The 18,739-nt window shown below is 39.7% G+C and overlaps 2 protein-coding genes across 2 annotated transcripts; one reads left to right on the plus strand and one right to left on the minus strand.

The window, feature by feature from the left end:
- Window positions 1-2,654: 2,654 nt before the first annotated feature.
- LOC140951044 (arylacetamide deacetylase-like) lies at window positions 2,655-8,158 on the minus strand. The gene is made up of 5 exons (XM_073400266.1): window positions 7,988-8,158; window positions 6,473-6,701; window positions 5,679-5,742; window positions 4,254-4,452; window positions 2,655-3,484 (listed from the first exon to the last, which is right to left on the minus strand). The coding sequence occupies exons 1-5, from the start codon at window positions 8,144-8,146 to the stop codon at window positions 2,948-2,950; spliced, it is 1,188 nt and encodes a 395-aa protein (XP_073256367.1). The 5' UTR covers window positions 8,147-8,158; the 3' UTR covers window positions 2,655-2,947.
- Window positions 8,159-8,413: 255 nt separating this feature from the next.
- On the plus strand, window positions 8,414-14,057 carry LOC140951266 (arylacetamide deacetylase-like). The gene is made up of 5 exons (XM_073400503.1): window positions 8,414-8,637; window positions 9,248-9,482; window positions 10,669-10,732; window positions 12,023-12,221; window positions 12,871-14,057. Exons 1-5 carry the CDS (start codon window positions 8,479-8,481, stop codon window positions 13,393-13,395), a joined length of 1,182 nt encoding a protein of 393 aa, XP_073256604.1. The 5' UTR covers window positions 8,414-8,478; the 3' UTR covers window positions 13,396-14,057.
- The last annotated feature ends 4,682 nt before the right edge of the window (window positions 14,058-18,739 follow it).

Consider the following 18,739-nt stretch of genomic DNA (forward strand, 5'->3'; position numbering starts at 1 on the left):
TAATTCCTTCTCAAACATGCTATATTTGGGTACCACTCGGACCAAAATTTCTGCATGTAAACGCAACGTAAAGTTGATCCGCCTTCTAGGATCTTCCTTCCTCCGGGTAAAGAGCCCCTTAAACAGGGTCGGGGTTGGAAGCCCTCGGCAACACACCTCTACCTAGACTTCCCTCGAGTGCCCCCCCCCCCCCCGGGAATGGGATACCAATCTACCCGTTACTCAGTTTCCAAACAAGATACCAATACACGTAACATGTGTGATACTGAATACCTAAAATTCAGAAAAACTGAATACTTTATACCCAAATTTTAACAAAAAGATACCATGTACCTGAATTAACACGTCCCTGGATACCGTATACCCAAAACCCATGGCCGGGCCTGATATAGGGAAGCATCTTTTTGTAAAGTTTTAACTGAAACCTACCAGAAAACGGCAAATATCCAAATGTGCACCAACAAAACGAGCGCTAAATTTCTGATCATCCGGAAGTCCTTCTGGTAAATCTTGATACCAGTACAAACCGACGATCATAGCAGCGAAAGTAGCGGCAGTGACACTGAAAATGAAGCAGCAATTTGCCATGTTTCGGATCTTCGACTCGGCAAGAGAGGTCACGCCATCATTGACTTTACCGGTCATGTATGGTCCACGAATTATTTAGGATGCTCACTTACATGTAAAGATGCATAGAAGTATTTTCTATATTTTACTAGAATTTTTTTAAGTCCTGCTTGCTCTTTAAACCAATTTTCCTCCATCTTATAGAGGAACATACAAAAAGAAACTTGCTTTTAAAATGTTAAAGCGCCTGTACAAATCCCGTGTAAATATGATAACCTATAAACGGACAGTATGTTGTGGCATATAATTATGATAATTATAATTGCGTTCGGCGAAGGAGAACGCAGTCTATTCTTTAAGGCGCGGTTATCAATTTCGTAGCGCGGCTACCGAGCATGTCGAGGCGCTTTCTGCCAGATTCTTCACATTCCTTTGCTTGGTCAAATATTGGTGCCGTTTTCGTCGCCATTTTGAATTTCACGCTATGACGTTGCCTGACGGGGATCACAGCTGTTTCTCTTGATTTCGCGGTCCAGAGCTTTCGATGTCAGGTTTTGATTTTGTACATTTCGCAGGACGATAAGTTGTCTTCATGTGGACTTTGAAGGGTTCAAATTAGCACTATGTTCAACTTTTAGACAGAATGAAGCTTTTTGGCTCGTCCAGGCGATAAACATGACGAGAAGATCAGCAATTGCTCTTCGACTCCCAAACTGGTCCAAGCTCACAGTACGATTCTGCCTTGACTCTCACGACTTTTTAACTGTTCTCACCACAAGACTCCCAATCTCATGGTTTTTAGCGAAATATATAAAAAAAGGAAATGTTTACTGTTGCTGAATCGTAATTGATTCTCCTCATGTAAACCCCGGGAATTGCAGTGTACAACCGTCAGCAAGAGACGGAGACTTCGGGACGGTTTTGCGAGACACTTGTCGGCCATAATGTTCTTCAAATGCGACGAAATGAGCTAGCTGTTACAGTCTTGTGCAACTCTTCAGGGGCACCCAACGACCAAATTTTCCACATAGTCAGAAGAATAGAATAGTCTCAGAAACTATTTTTCTGTCCGGATGTCTTGAATTGGGGAACTTTGATCATCTCTAAAGTGGCTCTTTTCGTCTCATTAGAAACTGTAAGAACCCAGATGGGTGTGCTGGAAAGTTTGAGGGCATGGAGTAGCTGTCCATTCACATTCCCGCCCCTACTTTCTTGGCTTCCTCCATTAAGCCCCTTTTCGGATTCTGAAATATTAAGCATTGTCGATTAATTTCCCCGTTTCTCCTAATTCCGCTCTTCAGTAGAATTTCTAACCCCCGCCCTGTCATGATCTTCTCCTGCCCCCCCCCCCCGTACCCATCCCGTCCCCGAGCTATTCACCCAGGTTCCCGCGCCCTGCCTGTCACCCCCTGAAGGTAGCAAATCCCCAAGATCTCCTTTTGGACTTCGTGAGTTAAAAACCTATTAACACTACAAATAAAAAAATCGATGATAATTGTTGGAAAACAACATCATATGAGATTGCGATCTCTTTATGAAGTTGATTACTCGGAAATCATTCTAGTCCGGGAATTAGGCTGTAAGCTAAGATAATTTTATATCTCCATTTGATTAAAACAAATAAATTACAATAACCTTTTAAAATTGTAACAAAAATTATCTACTCTGCGGACACAATATAATTCTCAAGCATTTAGTAAAACGAGGAGCCAACACCAAGGTAGTTCCTTTGCAGCCGCTCGGGCTGGAGTCACGCAATGCTACCCGAAATGTACGTCGGTTTGAGGCAGCCGCGTGGAGACAGTATTGCGTGACTCCGCCGGCCCGAGCGGCTGCGAAGGCGACTAAAGGTAATGTTACACGAGACGAGTCGCAACGACGATTTTTAGCACAACATACCGTTGCAATGTTGGAACAATGTTGTAACTATGTTGTAACTGTGTTGCGCTAAAATTCGTCGTTGCGAATCGTCTCGTGTAACATCACCTAGCCTGTTCCAGGCTCCGAGATAGTGGTGGAAAGTCGTTCAGTAATAAGAAATGCGAAAAACGCGCGGGGGTGCGCGTCTTAATTTCACTTTTAATAAGTTCCCACTACGTATACTATCTGAGAGCCTGGCACAGGCTACCGCCCCCTTTCCCAAGTCGTGCGCGTCTTAATTTCACTTTTAATAACTTCCCACTACGTATACTATCTGAGAGCCTGGCACAGGCTAAACATCACCTTAACACCAAGGCCTCTTCAAAAATCATTAACGATGCCCAATTGACGTCACGAATTTAATCACCTTTAAACCAGGTAAAACTCGGCAAACTGAAAAGTCAGGGGACTGAACTTTCAGGAATGCTGTATTTAGGAAAAGGAAAATTTCTACGAGATGCTACAACTCCCTGAGGTAATCAGTAATATCTCGCAATCCCTGGCTAAACTCTTCTGTAGTTAAAAAGGGAACTGACTGATAAGCTAGGAAAGCATGGTATGTCATGTAATTAAGATGAGTCACTTTGACTCCTTCACCAAGTAAACGTGCCTTGTACAAAAGACCATCATCTTTCAGAACATCATATTCACAAGTTATCAGTAGGGTCTTTGGTAATCCCTTCAAGCTATCTGCCATTAAAGGTGACACCCGGTAATCAATCAAACCATCGATGACAGCTTTTGGAATATTTTCCGGTGGCGTTTTTGGAGCTTTTTGCTGCTCCTTGTCTTTGACACCAACATACGAAGAGTACTTAGTGTTGCGGAGGTGCACAGAGTGATTATTTGCCAAAAATGTGGAAGCTAAGTTTGGAGTTCCCGTCATGTAATAAGACCAGTACTCTGCCACGTCACGTTGTGAAAGAATTGGAGAGCCCTTAGTTTTAAAAGAAGGAAGAGAAAGGTCCAGGAACTGCACACCAGGGTATAGGAGAATCTGCGTACGAAAACAGACAGAAAAATAAACAAACTCGTACAGTTTAACCTCTACGTAACGCTAGACTACAGAACGGCCCCTCTTTCCTTTTTACTTAGGCATGACGCGTACTCTCCAATTAAACTGTCCTATTAAGGATGAAATCAGGGCAGTTGATAGCCAATCAGATTTGAGAATTTTCTTATAGTTATGATTAATGAAATAACCCGGGGGGGGGGGCACTTGGGTATTTTTTGGGTGGGTATGTGCCGCCCGGGACTCCAAATTGGCACCCCGTTGTAAAAAAAATTTCCCCTAAAATTGATACCCTGTTCTAAAATTCGCCCTAAAACTGATACCCCGTTCTAGAAATGGGCCAATTTCTTATACTCCGTTCTAAGGTGCAAAGAGTACAACAGTTTGCTTGTTAACGCATTGAACTGTATTTTTAAAAGCAATCTGTCCTTGAATAATTTCAAATGGCTGCTTACAAAACTGGAGCTTTCGTGCGTTCGAAATATTATACCCCGTTCTAGAAAACGCCTCTGAAATGGATACCCCGTTCTTAATCAGGAGCTTCAAAATCACGACCCCCTTGGGCGGAACATACCCTTACAGGTAATGTATGGGAGTACCGCCCCCCCCCCCCCCCCCGGGTGAAATAATCACCTGAGAGAAAATGTTTTGATCTTCTGTCAAATTTTCTTAACTTAATTATTCCTTATTGAAATGTATAGAGATTATTTGGGATTATTTGTATGTGAATCACGGGACTTAAGCGTTTAATCACCTGAGCAGCCAGTCTTTTATTCTCGTCCCTCAGTTTCAGAGCAATGGCCGTTGCTAGGTTACCACCGGCACTGTCGCCAGCGACAACAACGCGATTGGGGTCAATACCGTATTTATCAGCAGTGTTCAGCACAGTCGTAACAACGGAATAACAGTCATGGAACTGTGTTGGAAAGGTGTGCTTGGGTGCTAATCTGTATCTGAAAGACGTTAATATTAACGTTATTTTATTATTTACGTCAAAGTGATACATGAGAGCCTCCCAGGCTTTTTGCAGCTTTTTGGGAAAAGAAAACACGACCAGTTACTTCTTGGGAATAAAGGATAACTTGAATTATACTTTCAGGAAAAAATTTTCGTTCCTTTTTTTCTTTTACTATAAGACCTTTAACGGGCGACGTTTTCCCTGTTTCTGCGTTCTCTTGGGGCTAGTTGTAACTTGGATGCGAAAGGATGAACGCTTAAAGTGAATTCATCTTTACAACAGAACTGGTGATCATTCAATTACTGAAGTTTGTCATCTATAGCTTAACGTGGCGTTCTGAGGTAGTGCAAATCGGTTAGACTCGAACGTCATTACTGATGATTCTATGGTCTGGCATACATTGCACACTTGACAAAATTTAATTTTGGGGAACGTTTCAAATTTGAGGTAAATTTGAGGAAAGAAGGAGAAAATTTTCAGGGATCGACGGAACATGAACCCTTCCTCCCTCCTGGAAGGCCTTCACATGTTGTAATGAATGCGGGTGAATGGTGTTATTCTTGAGAGTTCCAATCAATTGGTCGAGTTGTAATTATACAGTTTTCAACACCGTTTATTCAGCAGATATCAGCACCACATCACTGAGCTTTTTAGTTAGTTGACAAATTAAATATCACGGCAATATCTGTATCTTATACTTATCATTTCTAAAGCTGAGGAGTCGATTACCTGGCGGAGCGTCCATCTACCTTGTAGGCCTTGGAGTCAATCCTTTCCAATTTTAATTTATCATTTTTAAATAAATACTGAGACAACTTTCGCGGCTTATCTTTTACGCCTTTTTGGTAATATCCAATCAGAGCAGAGCTTTGATCATTCACCACACGACAAGTCACAGATTAATTGCACTATTTGAAATCACTGACAACAATGGTGGTAGCTTCTTCCTAAAGCCTATAGTGGCTTAAGAAAGAGTAAATACAGTTATGTGACGCCTTCAAGTTTGCTTGTAATTATAGTTAGCTACATATTATAAGTTTTGGCGCAAGAGAGCCAGTCCCAGCCCTCAATAGAGGGGAACCAAATATTGTCACTAATTGAAAATCACTCTCTTTAGTTACGTTGTTTTACAAGTTAACTTTAATTTCTTCAAAACTGAAGCTTAATGTAATCGGCTTCTGACTGAAGGTAATGTCCACTTAATTATTTGGCTTAACTTACTCAACAGATATCAGTACAGCATTAGCTTCTTTGGCCAACTGATAAGTTAAAGGATGATACATTGCTGCAAAAAAAAACCAAGATGATGCAGTTTACTCATTTATTACATCCACTTTGAAATCACTGGCTATCCGTGCAATCTGATTGGCTCTCAGTGGTGTGATTTTTTCCTAAATCGCACCATTTTTTGCTCTAAATCGCATCTGTTCCAAATCGCGTCATTCATGTTCTAAATCGCATCATTTCTGTTTTAAATCGCACCATTTTTGTTCTATATCGCATCATTGACTAAATTCTGCGATTTCAAAATGGAAGTAATAAAGTGGAAATTTAACTTCGTGTCGTGCAATTTTGGTGTGAAATCATACTTGTGATTTCAAATCGAACTCGCGCTGCGCACTCGTTGATTTTGAAATCACGCGTATGATTTCAGACCAAATTGCACTCCACTCAGTTCAATTACCATTATTTACTTTTTGTGGTATTTTGGGTAATATGGGTCACGTGATAAAGATGATGTAAGAAGGTGAAATAAAGAGTTGCCTTGCAGACATGTTCTTGGTATATGCACATGTGTTAATATTTGTTCCTCATCGTTCGCTTCTAAAATCCTTCAAAACCAGAGTTGACAAAGAACCAAGGGCCAAGTACTTAACTCGTCCTAATGACTAGGTCCCTCAAAAAAGTCTTTACCTGATCGGGGTTGGGGGGTAGGGAGGCAGAACTAAGGGGAGTGGATTCAGGAACTCGAAACTCCTCAGGTAACGCCAGAGCAAATAATTATGGGAACTTACCAACGGAACCAATGGTCCATCCTCCACCATGAATATAAACAACACCTGTTGATTTGGCATCAGGATGTTTTGGTTTATAAACACGTACAGGAACATTAGCAATTTTGGTGTCATAGATGTCTAAACCAGGTTCCTCATCTGGCGCGAAAATTTGTTCCGCTACATTCAACAAATAATTCAGATTTTCAATGGGTGAATCACCAATACCCACAAATGAAGCTGCACGAACCTACAAACAAAAAAGGTTACAACCCAGGCACTTTGTTAGTAATTGAAAAACTGACAGGAGAAAAGGACTGTAATGGATCTGGAGCTGAGCTCCCAGTCCACGTGCTGATTGTAAGAGGATGGTAGGCCTAATGCTAGGTATCATGGGAAGGTGCTCAAAGAAATATTTCTGTAATAAGGTTGAGTTGAGGTTACTGTTTGTCTTCCAAAACGCTGATTAACGCTATAAAGCGTTTTCATTCACATTACCAGCAGCTATACATACAAAAAGGTTCAACCTCCAGAGGATTGGTTTGGGACACATCCTCGGAGACCCAGGGGCGGTAAGTCAGGTCGGGGAAAACAGCGCCTAGGGTGACAAGCATGTTTGGGACACCAACATGGCTGATGTTTTATTGCTTTTGAACACCAATAATGGCGGATGTGACATGGAAAGGAATCCCAGACATGTATGTTGCATTTCGTTTTGGCACAAAATTAACTATTTTAGGGGCAACCAGAGTAAGAGAAAAATTTTCCTATCCACTTGTCCCTCGGACAAGCACTTTATTAAATTTGGTTGTCCAAAGTCCAAGAGTTCTTGTCCAAAATGTTTTGTCATGTTCCTAAGCCAAGTGGAGCTCATAAAAACAAATGAAATAACCCCGGTATGGCAAAGTCAAAAGAAATATTTCCCCATATTTTGACAATTCAATTCAATTCAATTCTTTATTCACACTATATAAGATATTTACATAAGTGTACGTAGTAGGAAAATAAAGTAGCTGACAAATAATAATTAACTAAAAGACATTAAGTTCATTTGTGTACGGTGTCCAAAGTAGCAAGAGCTTTCTTGTTGGACACCGTCATGTTGAAATAATTGGCAGCAGTAAAGAGAGGAATAAAATCTCAAATAATATCAGTGATAGAACAATTCGCCATGCTGCCGCCATTCACCGATATGCAAATTCAAAATTTGTCAAGTATGAAAATTACTTTAATGACTAAGGTAAATTTTAATTCTACTGTAATTTGAAGTCAATTTTCGAATGTTTCTGTATTTTGTCATCCCTAATGATGATTAATGATTTCCGAGTGACCGCTTAAAAACAATAGTGTACAGGACGGCTGTGACTGTACACTATTGTTTACTATTATTGCTACTATTGTTTACTATTATTGCACTGATCACCAAGACTCAGTGAAACTGAAAGACATACGGGATGCAGGGCAAATCATGCAGGTCTGGGGCCAATCCGACTATTTTGAGTTCGAGTTTTTAAAAACAAGTTTGTAAAAACCTACCAGAAAACGGTAAACATCCAAGTTTGCTCCAACGAACCGAGCCCCAAACTGCTGATCATACGGGAGTCCTTCCGGTAAATCTTGATTCCAGTACAAACCAACGATCATAGCAACCAAAGTAGTGACAGTGACGGCAAAAATGAAGAGGCAATTTGCCATGTTTTGTTTGGCCTTGGGCTATAGGTAGGAGTACGATCTTCGACTCCGCAAGTCACGCGATCATTGACTTTTTATGTCGTGTATGGTACATGAATTATCTAGGCTGCTAAGGATGCATTAATTAAGCTCTCCCTACATTTTACCTGTATTTCATAACTTCTTGCTGTTCAAACCAATTTTCTTCGCCCTGGAAGAGGAACTTATTTAAAGGAACTTGGCATTGAAAGAATCCTTAAAAATCCAAGGGAAAAAACATGGTAAAGAACACTATGATGTGGCATATATGACGTAGTTGACTACCGCTATTTTGTAGCGGAGACTGCGATGCCAAAATGGTCGCTGTTTTGTTTGTTTTCACTGCTCTCCTTGCCGTCCTTATCGCTGCAATCTTGCGTATGTATTTCAATCAGCTTGTTCCGGAAGGACTGCCTGTCGATCAACACCATAAACTCCGAATAGTGGGGTTGATCACAAAGCTTACGGGGATGGTGGTAAGTTTATCATATTATAAGCTTTTTAATGTCGTCGTTTATTCCAAAAGTATAATGTAACTTTCCCCTTTGAAGTTGCTATCTCGCTCTTGTGATTTTATAGCTATTTTATTGATATACTGACCAACGTGCATTCCAATGATTCCTTATTTTGCACATGCAGGTTCCGGGTTTGCGATGTGATGTGCGTTCTGCATCCTTGACCATAACTAGCCAGAACAAAATATGTTATCTCCTTTCTATTTCAGGCCTGAACCGCTGTTCTCAGGAAATAAATGCTAAAACACGTACCTAATTTTCCGGACCCTGGTTCTGGAGACCATAAAACCTACCCCATCTATTTTTATTTCCAAAAATGTTATAAGCTTAATGCCCAATTTCAGAACCCTATGGGGAGGTCATACATACTTGGGAGCCCCTCCCCAGTGGATTGTGCTGCTGTTGCAGAGATGTCATTTGATGAAATTTGTTTTCCAAACAAATTTCATCACTCATCATTCACATCCACCATGGAGGTTATCAAAATGAAGGTATATCTAGGGAACTATATCTGATTATTTGGGCCCTAGAATTATAGGAGAAAAATGATAATCTTCAATCTTTTTTAAAGGCGTACCTTGCATCGTTGCTTGGAATTGGAAGTGTTATAAACAATATTCGTCAGATCCAAAGTGCCTTAAGTCGCCTTCAGAATTTGTCAGAAGATCCCTCACTTCAAGTCAAGGACTTCAAAATTGCCCATGTTCCGGTTCGTCTATATAGACCCAAACAAAATATAGTTGATGGTACAAAACAGAAATGTGTGGTGTTCTTTCATGGCGGAGGTTGGATGTTCCTTAGTATTGGTGAGTTAATACTAAAGCCAAAGCCGAAGCTAAATAAATAATGGAAAGGCAAATAAATGCTTTTATCATTTGTTGCTTTTATCATTTGTTGTTTCTTCCTTTTCAATGGCCGAGAGCCCACCACATGACCTGCAAATAACTGCATACAAATGATGTATGGCTCATGTGCAATGTCGTTCAATGTCCTCAGTCTTCGGCTTCAGCAATATTATTGATCTGCTCGCCACTGACAAATCACAATACTTTGCTCAACCTCGTCCAATAATAAATGGTAATTATTAAAAATAAACCATAAATTAAAAGTATTCTTATTAGAGAAGGTTGTACATAAAGAAACATCCAATGCATCAGGGGCACCCAACGTTAATTTTTGCAAAATATCTGTTCAAAAGACGACCAATTTGAGATCTAGAATTTTTGGAACATTTGTTGTAAAATTTCTTGCTTGCCTGCTCTCCTAAGATTTTCAAACATCTAAAAAACGTCATCTAGAATTTGCAGGAGCCTTTTTTCTGGCTGAAATTTTTGAAAAGGTAAGTTTTTTCGGATCACTAGACTTTCAGTTAGGAAATCCGAACAGATGAAAAATTTTTAGGGGATAAAAACATGCCTATATATACCGTTTAAATACTGAAGAACATTCAACGATGCTATGTTTAAGTGGTTTTGAACTATATTCTTGTTGGGTGCCCCTGATGTATGATAACCAATAAGTTGCACTATTTGTTTAAAATAAAAGCAAAGCCACATGGATTTCAAAAAAAATATATTCGAGTTTTGTCATAACGGTCCAAAAATCGTATGTAAGTTAGTAGAAAAACTGTGAACATCTTGGCCTTTCTTGAGCTTTAGAAATTCCTGGTTGCCCTAATTTTGAACAATATTTTACAAAAAAAAAAAGACATGTGGATTGCCTCTGACTGTCACTACTTATATTTTAACCTTTTAAACCCTAAGATCGAAATTTGAATTCTCATTTGTTGCCCCCATTCATTTCCTACAGAAGTAGTGGGGAGAGGTTGATAAAATATTAAGCAAATTTATCTTATATGTGATAATGTCCATAATTCTCATGAGCACTCTGTTTTACAAAGCATTGATATTACAAGGAGAAATTTGATGCTGATCACTCTCAGGGCTTAAAAGGTTCACTAATTTCTTACTTATCATGAGTCTGTTCCTTTAGATTTTTACCATTCCCTCACTCAATATATGGCTGCAAATGCTGGAGTGGTAGTTGTATCTGTTGGGTAAGATATTCTAGTACATTGACTGGTACTTGAACTTGCACATACATTGCTGCATTGTTTAAACATACAATAATTATGATTTCTATTGATAGCGGGATAATTTAATCAAGAAGTCATTCTGCATATGTAAACTTAATGTTATCCACAAGCCAATGGTAAAATGGGCAACAAAAACATGTAACTTGTTTTTTTTTAAACATGAGCACTGCTGCAAAACGAGTGAACCCTTTAAGTCCCAATAGTGACCAACAGCAATTCTCTCCTAATAATGTCCATACATTGTCAAGAGATAAGGTTGTGAGAATATAAAAAATGATCATGAAAGAGAAAACGCCTTGATGTTTTATTAAATTCTCTCAACTAATTCTTTAAGGAAATGTATGGAGATCAGTTTGGAGAATTTGTATGTGGATATTGGGGCTTAAAGGGTTTACACACAATGTTGCACTTTATCATGCACACTCAAACCTGTTTTGCAACTTTAAATCAGCTTGTTACATTAATTAAGTTATGTGAATACTGACTTCTGATTGGATAAGTTTTGTGGGAGTCAAGCTATACATGAGTTTATTACTCTCTGCAAAAAGTTTGTCTTCAAGGTTGGTAAAATGTGCAACATGTACAGATTTTTTTGTAAAAAGTAGAACTTCTCTCAACTTTCTGCAATAACAGCCTTCTTTTGCAACTTGCAACTAGCTGATTTGTTGCAAGATAGGTTGATTCGGGGATGGTTAAACATGCAACACTGCTATTCAACTTGTTTTGGAACATTTGTGCCAAACAAGTTGCATATACCTGCCAACTCTCACGCCTTAGGCGTGAGTCTCACGCCTGTGGGTTGAAAACTTTGATCTCATGCCGGCTCACACTTGCGGGCCAATTTCTCACGCCTGATTGAAAAATGTGAGTTGTTGCCATCTTGCTTGACACAATTTTTAAAAATATGTTAACTCAGACCCATGTATTAAAGGAACGAAAACCATGTGTAAAATGAATAAATGACAATACCTTCCTCACGATCTCTGATTTTGTGGATAAGCGTCTTCTCGATAACTTCACCTTCGGCAGACTTCGGACATCTTTGGAAGACTTTGGACGTCTTCGGAAGACTTCGGACTTATTCGGAAGACTTCAGACTTCTTCGGGAATCTTCGGAAATGATCGTGTTGTCTTCAAAAATCCCAGCACTCCCAGGATAAAAATCTCACGCTAATATCTCAGAAAAAGTTGGCAGGTACAAGTTGCACATTTTTGTCACCCATTTGACCGTAACTTTACATGTATACACAGGTATAGGTTGGCACCTGAGAACCCCTTTCCAGCTGGTTTTGATGACTGTGTTGAAGTGGTGAAAAGTCTTCTTGACACTGGAGATGAGTATGGTATTGACACCAACCGTATACTGTTAGCAGGAAGCAGTGCAGGTGGAAATTTGGCAGCAGCTGTAACTCATCATTTACACAATGAGAATAGAAAGCTGGCTGGTCAGGTAGGTTGTCTTAAAAAAAAAAATGTAGATGTTTTATTGCAGTTAATGAAGTGGCCTGCGACACAGACGTTCTAAGGGGTTCATCTGGCATAAGGATTACTCATGGCGAGCCAAAAGAATGCCTGCGGGGATGATTCTTGATGGAGGACAATGCTTCCTAATCTGGTGGTTGCCCTGTGATTTTATGGGGGCCTGTGCAAACAAGAAGGACAAGACAATTTTTTCAGTCCCCTTATCCACTTCCAGCTTAAAGTGAAAAGCACACTTTCCTAACCCATGTTACTAACTACTACTAATTTTTTTAAAACAATAAATCAATTGGCAGAGAACAAAAATAAGTTGGTTATCTATAAGCACATCCAATGATAATGGCAACAGACCTCTTTAATTTCTAGCCTTTGTTTTACCAATGTAGGTCATGTGATGATGAGAACTGTTTCTTTCAGATTTGTCATATTTCAGATGCATTATGTATATGAATAATTTATGAAAAGACAAAGGGGAAATTTCCTCTGAGACCTTCATTGGGAAAACAAAACTTACTTTGCTTGTCTATAGGTTAACAACCTGGGTTCTTGGAGGAAGTAACCTCTAACAGCAAGGAAGAGAATTAACATCAAACTGAAGTAAGCCTCTTGTTTTTTTTCAGATCCTTATAAGTCCTTTACTACAGTTCATGGATTTGACGCTGCCCTCTTATCAAAAAAACAGTTCTGCTGTTCTCTCTAAAATAGAAGTGGCATTGGCTTGGTCATTTTATATTACCGGCACAAAACGGATGTCTCGTCCGATTGGTGCTAAAAAGCACTCAGCGCATCTTTGTAACACAAAGTATTCAAAATTCATTGGTGTTTGTGATGCTGATGTTGACAAAGTTCAGAAAGAACCACCAAAAGATATTCCTCAGGGAATTGTTGATGCTCTTACTGATTACAGAACGTCACCTTTAATAGCTGATAACATGACTGGCTTACCCAAAACTTTGATAATCACTGCTGAATTTGATGTTCTCAGAGATGATGGACTGTTGTACAAGAAACGTTTAGAAGAAGCTGGTGTACCTGTGACACATCATGAATACAAGTCATTCCACGGCTTTCTACAGTTAAGAAGTGACAAGAAGATATGCGCTGCAGCCAAAGAAAATATTATCAAATTTTTGAAGGAATTGTAGAGCAGTAGTTTATTGCTGGGTCTTAGAAACTGCATGGTCTTTGTAGAGAGTTAGGGTAAAATTCTGACCAGCAACATAACCTTGAAACAGCAACATAGGACAAACCCAATGGGGGAAAAACGAGTTAACGACATATAGTTCGGTTGAAACTGTGACGAGGACAATCTTATTATTGTAAAATACTGACTGTGGCATGGCTTCCTCCTCACCCCGCAAAACAACCGATTTTGAAATTCAGATCTAAGAGGGCCTCTCCATAACCAATGACATCACCGCTTAACTGAGAGACAACCAATAATCGGATTTAATTGAGACTAATCAGGTCCATAAACAGAGTTTAATACCATTTGAATGGCTTTATTTGTACATGAAGCTTTCAGTAAACCTTCTGGTTACCTAGGATATACACAATATTTTTTTAAAACTTTTCATTATGCACCTCAGAATTGTGGATGTAAATTTTTAGCAAATAAAATTATTTTCTTGTACAGAAGTACTTGCGTTCTCCTACGTCAAACGCAAAAAGCAGGGGCGGATCCAGGATTTTTTTTTAAGAGAGGGTGCACTCGTCTCTTGCTCTACTTCAACACCAATAAACCACATAGTTTTTTTTTGCAGAATACCAGTTGTATTAGAAAACCGCAGGTCATCTCGGGGGGAGGGGGTGCGCATCCCCCTGCACCCTCCCCTTAGATCCGCCCCTGAAAAGAGAATTAACGAAAAAACAATAACCGAAACGACAGCAAGTGCAAAACAATCTTCAGAATCTTGTATAGACAATGTTTTTTGTTGTAGTAAGTTATCTTTTTGTTCAATCGTAGCAGGAGTCATAATGTAGGGGCAGCCAACGAGAATATAGTTCAAAACCACTTAAACATAGAATTGTTGAACGTATTTTAGTATTTTGAACCGTTTAAAAACGGTAGATATATGCATACTTTTATCCCCTAGTGATCCGAAAATTATAGGGATCAAAACTTACCTTTTTGAATTTCAGGCCGGAAAAGACTTCCGAAAATTCTAGGTGATCTTTTTATGGTTAGAATGCGTTAAAAATGCGCAATTTTACAATTTTTTTTTTTTTTTGGGGGGGGGGGGGTTCGACGATCCTAGGAGAGGTAGGCAAGCAAGAAATTTATCAACAAATATTCCGAAAATTCTAGATCTCAAATCGTCATTCGAACAGATATTTTCCAAAAATTGTTGTTGGGTGCCCCTGATAATGGAGCGGACTGTCCCATTATGTCTCTTGGTCGTAGTCAGATGGGAAAAGGGGAAGTATTCTCATAGCAAAATAAAACGAGGAGTGCTCGTAGTCCCAAAAATTTTGTTTTAACACGCTTTCCGTACCATAACGTACCGAGAGATTTCCAAACGTTATCGCCATAGGGTCGGCTCCCCCACCAAGTAAAAGTACTGCTTAAGAGCGTTCTATTGAATGATTATACACGATAGGATTTCATCCACACGATCGAAAGTTAGAACTACATAGTTACTAAATAAATAGTACCATCTGAAAGTACTGCTGAAGAGGTTTCATTTGAATGGTAAAACCATAGAATTTCATCCACAGACTCAAAAGTTAGAACTACATACTAAATAAATAGTACCATGTGAAAGTACTGCTGAAGAGGTTTCATTTGAATGGTAACACCATAGAATTTCATCCACAGACTCAAAAGTTAGAACTACATACTAAAACAATAAAACCATGTGGAACTGAGTTCTGCAGAAAAGGTTCCATTTGAATGGTCACTGTTCATCCACAGACTCAAGTATCTTTGGCCATGTGAAAGCACTGCTGAAGTGGTTTCATGTGAATTGTAACGTCATAGGAATTTATCCACAAACTAAAAAGTTAAACCTTCATACTAAATAAATAGCACCACGTAAAACTACTGCTTAAGAGGGTTCATTTTTACGGGTAACATCATAGGAATTTATCCACATACTAAAAAGATAGAACTTCATACTAAATAAATAGTACCATGTTAAAGTACTGCTGAAGATGTTTCGTGTGAATGGTAACATCACAGGAGTTTACCAACAGACTCAGAATTTAAAACCATCTTTCGAGTGAATGGCTAAAGTAAAAGAACGTACCTGATACAGTGTCTCTTGTTCTGCAAGTGTCTGATCATGGGCCAGCTCCCTGGGCCGAACGGTTTGGCACTGTACCAACAAGAACACGTTCAACCTGTTCGAGCACTGTACCAACCAAAAACAGGTTGAACTTGTACAGTGCTCGATCAACCCACCAGCAGATAGAAATAGTATGTGTAATAAATTGGTGACGAGTGAAATAAGGAAATAATAAGACCCCTGATGATCGCTTTTCAAGTGTCTCATCCTTTACAGGACCCTTGGACCATGTCACGGTCACTGGTGAAAATTAACGTTAATCAGTTTTCACCAGTGACCGACCTGGTCCCCTTTTCTTTCTCCCCCCCGGTAGTATTTGTTGGTTCTCTTTCCTGTTCTCTACTGGATGTACCACTGATGCAGCTGCCCCACCGGAATCAGAAACTCTCAAAACAAGTTGAACTTGTTTTGGTTTGGAGGTGGCCACCAAAGATAGAGATGGTTTGTGTAATCAATAGGTGACGAGTAAAACCACGTTTACGGCAAACGGCAAACGCGAATCGAAATTGTACCGCGTGACCAACTTTTCCCTTTTATTCTTTTCGTCTGCTGTTTGTTATTTCTACATGGAAATTATTTGTTTCTGGTCATGTTCACCGATCAGAATTTTTTTGAACAGTTTTATCTGTTTATTTCCTAAATTTGGAAAATTCTCAACCTTCATCTCACTTTTGCCGTTTGCCGTAGACATGACTCTAACGCGATGTTTTCCATCAGGTTTACGTCAAACGGCAAACGCGGTTTGTTCCTCTTGACGAAGTTTCCTCGTTACATAGTTACTGTTTATTACTTCTGCAACTAAATTAGTATTTTCACGCCAATTTTCATCCATAAGATTTGTTTTGAGCTGTTTTTATCCGCTCATTTTCTGTTTTAAGAAATTAAAAATTCTAAACATGCCGCACAACTATTCTTTTAACATTACCAGTCAACTGACTACAAAAACTAAGTTTTCGGTGCCAGATGTGTCACTTGCAGGATTTTCCACTAACCGTGAAACGTCTTTTTCGTTCTTGCTATCCAGGCTCATTATTGTACTTTCAGCACCTGGTTTCTTGCATGCGCGAAGAAAAACGTCAGCTTCGTCGTCTTTTGCATGACCCTCGCGATAAGATAACATTTTTTGTTGCCAAGGCAACCGTGCGTTTTGCTTCGTAAGAGGTGGAAGCAGCTAAATCGAAGCTCGAGGACTGCTTGAGCGTAGTCAAATGTATCAAGAGAGATGATTCCAACAATCCTGGAATCATCTCTCTTTATACATTTCGCCATCTCTGACTTTCCCCAGAGGAATCGAAGGCTCAGATGGTGGATTGCTATGATCACTTCCGGTTCGAAGGTTTGGGAGACTACTTGACTACCAAGTAGTCTCCCCAACCTTTGAACCGGAAGAAGGTTTAAGAGATGAGGAGCAGTGGGCTTCAGGTTCTAGAATTAGAGATGAGGCTTCCGGTTCTGCTGAAGTCATATCGAGTGAGAACACGGAACTCGTGAGGACGCGTGGTTCTGGAACTCCACAATCTCCAACATCAAATCAAAGATGAAGATGAAGATTGTGGAGTTCCAGAAAACCACGAAAACGCATCAGATAAGGACGAGCAGATGAAAGAGTTGCTCGGAGAACTCAAGCCGGGTATATCAACAACGGCGTAGGAGTCGGCTTGAGGAGCATCACTGGACCAGATTCAGAGAGATCAACAATGGAACAAGCAGTATGTCCTTCAGAAACTATATTGGAGTCAGGAATATCGATGACCACTCAAGTGTTTTATCTAGGGGAAACTTCCATTAAAGGTGTGGACTTGGGAGTGTCTGTTAGGTTCCATGGAGATTGGGCATCAAAGTGTGTGGCTGCCAGCCGGTAAGATGACGGATCTGGTTTGGGTTTATAACTAGCAGAGAGTCAACAAATGTTTTTACGGGGAGGCTCCGCCCCGAGGTCCAACTGCTTACCCTTTTTCATACCATTTTTCAGGAAAAAGGCACCCCTTTCGTATACCTTCTATTAACAAATGCTACCCCTTTCACATACCTTGTGGGCTCCTGACCTTGTTTACAACTTTTACATCTCTTTAAACTGCTGTAAATGCACTGTCTTTCAAATAGGAATCAATCGACTTTGTTAGCACTCTTAGGGGAGGACCCTTTCACAGAACCAAACGACACACTCCCTACCCTTTTATATACTTCAACTATTGTGAACGATGGTGAAGGACAGGAGAGTATCTGGGTTCAGAACTAGCACTAAAGCTTCAAAAACTACAAAACCGCGCATGATGGGCTTTCTTTTTGTTTGCAAGGCTGGTCAATTAAGAGTCGACGCAGTGCTACAGGACCTTAATGTAAATGCAAACGTAAAAAATGACTTATATAAGTTTATTGTGAGTTTAAAATAATGCTATTTATGAACAATCACTAAACAGTGTCAACTATCAGTTCCTGTCTTAAAAACATTCTTATTTGATATTGGCAATTGATAGAGAGCCAGCCTCGACTAAGACAAGTTCATAAAGGACCTCCGATTATATATCACACAAACAAGGAAAGTCTCTTCCAGTTTCGGTAGTTGGCCCCAGCGCGAAGCGGTCACTGAGCGATCTCTCGCTCCCTTTCGCTTCAGAAAACATAAAAAATCTGCCGCTTGCGCTTGTGAAATATTTGAACTCGACTTGTAAAAAAAGTCTAAAATCGCCGTTGAATTTAAATCGCGCACGATATTACAACGAGTCGTTACATTGCGTTGGCAATGTTGCGTACTAAAACTGAACTTTGTAACATCGGGCGAATTTAAATTCAGCGGCGATTTCAAAATATGTAACACTGAAGATGACGGATGTACAGTTGAAACACTTCTGGTAGTTATGTTTATGCACAAAATCTAATGAATTGTTGTAGAACGAAAAACTAACGTCATAGACGAATAATTATTCTATTTTTGACGCAATGCTTGGTTTTGACGGCACGCGCACCGTACCTCTTACCTCGCGCTCAATCTCGACCCCAGAGCTCCTCCGCACGTGACCGCCAGAAGCGTAAGCACTGGGGTCGAGAATGAGCGCTGAAAGGATGAGGACGTCACGTAGCAACGGAATGGCGTATAAATATAAAAAAATTAACGGATTTTCGTTTTTTTACTTTCTTGGTTATTTTCCAGTTTAAATTTCAATAGATCAAATTGAAAATAGTGTTCTTCCAAGGGCTTGAG

The sequence above is a fragment of the Porites lutea genome, chromosome 10 (assembly GCF_958299795.1).
Source record: "Porites lutea chromosome 10, jaPorLute2.1, whole genome shotgun sequence".
Classification (NCBI taxonomy): Eukaryota; Metazoa; Cnidaria; class Anthozoa; order Scleractinia; family Poritidae; genus Porites; species Porites lutea.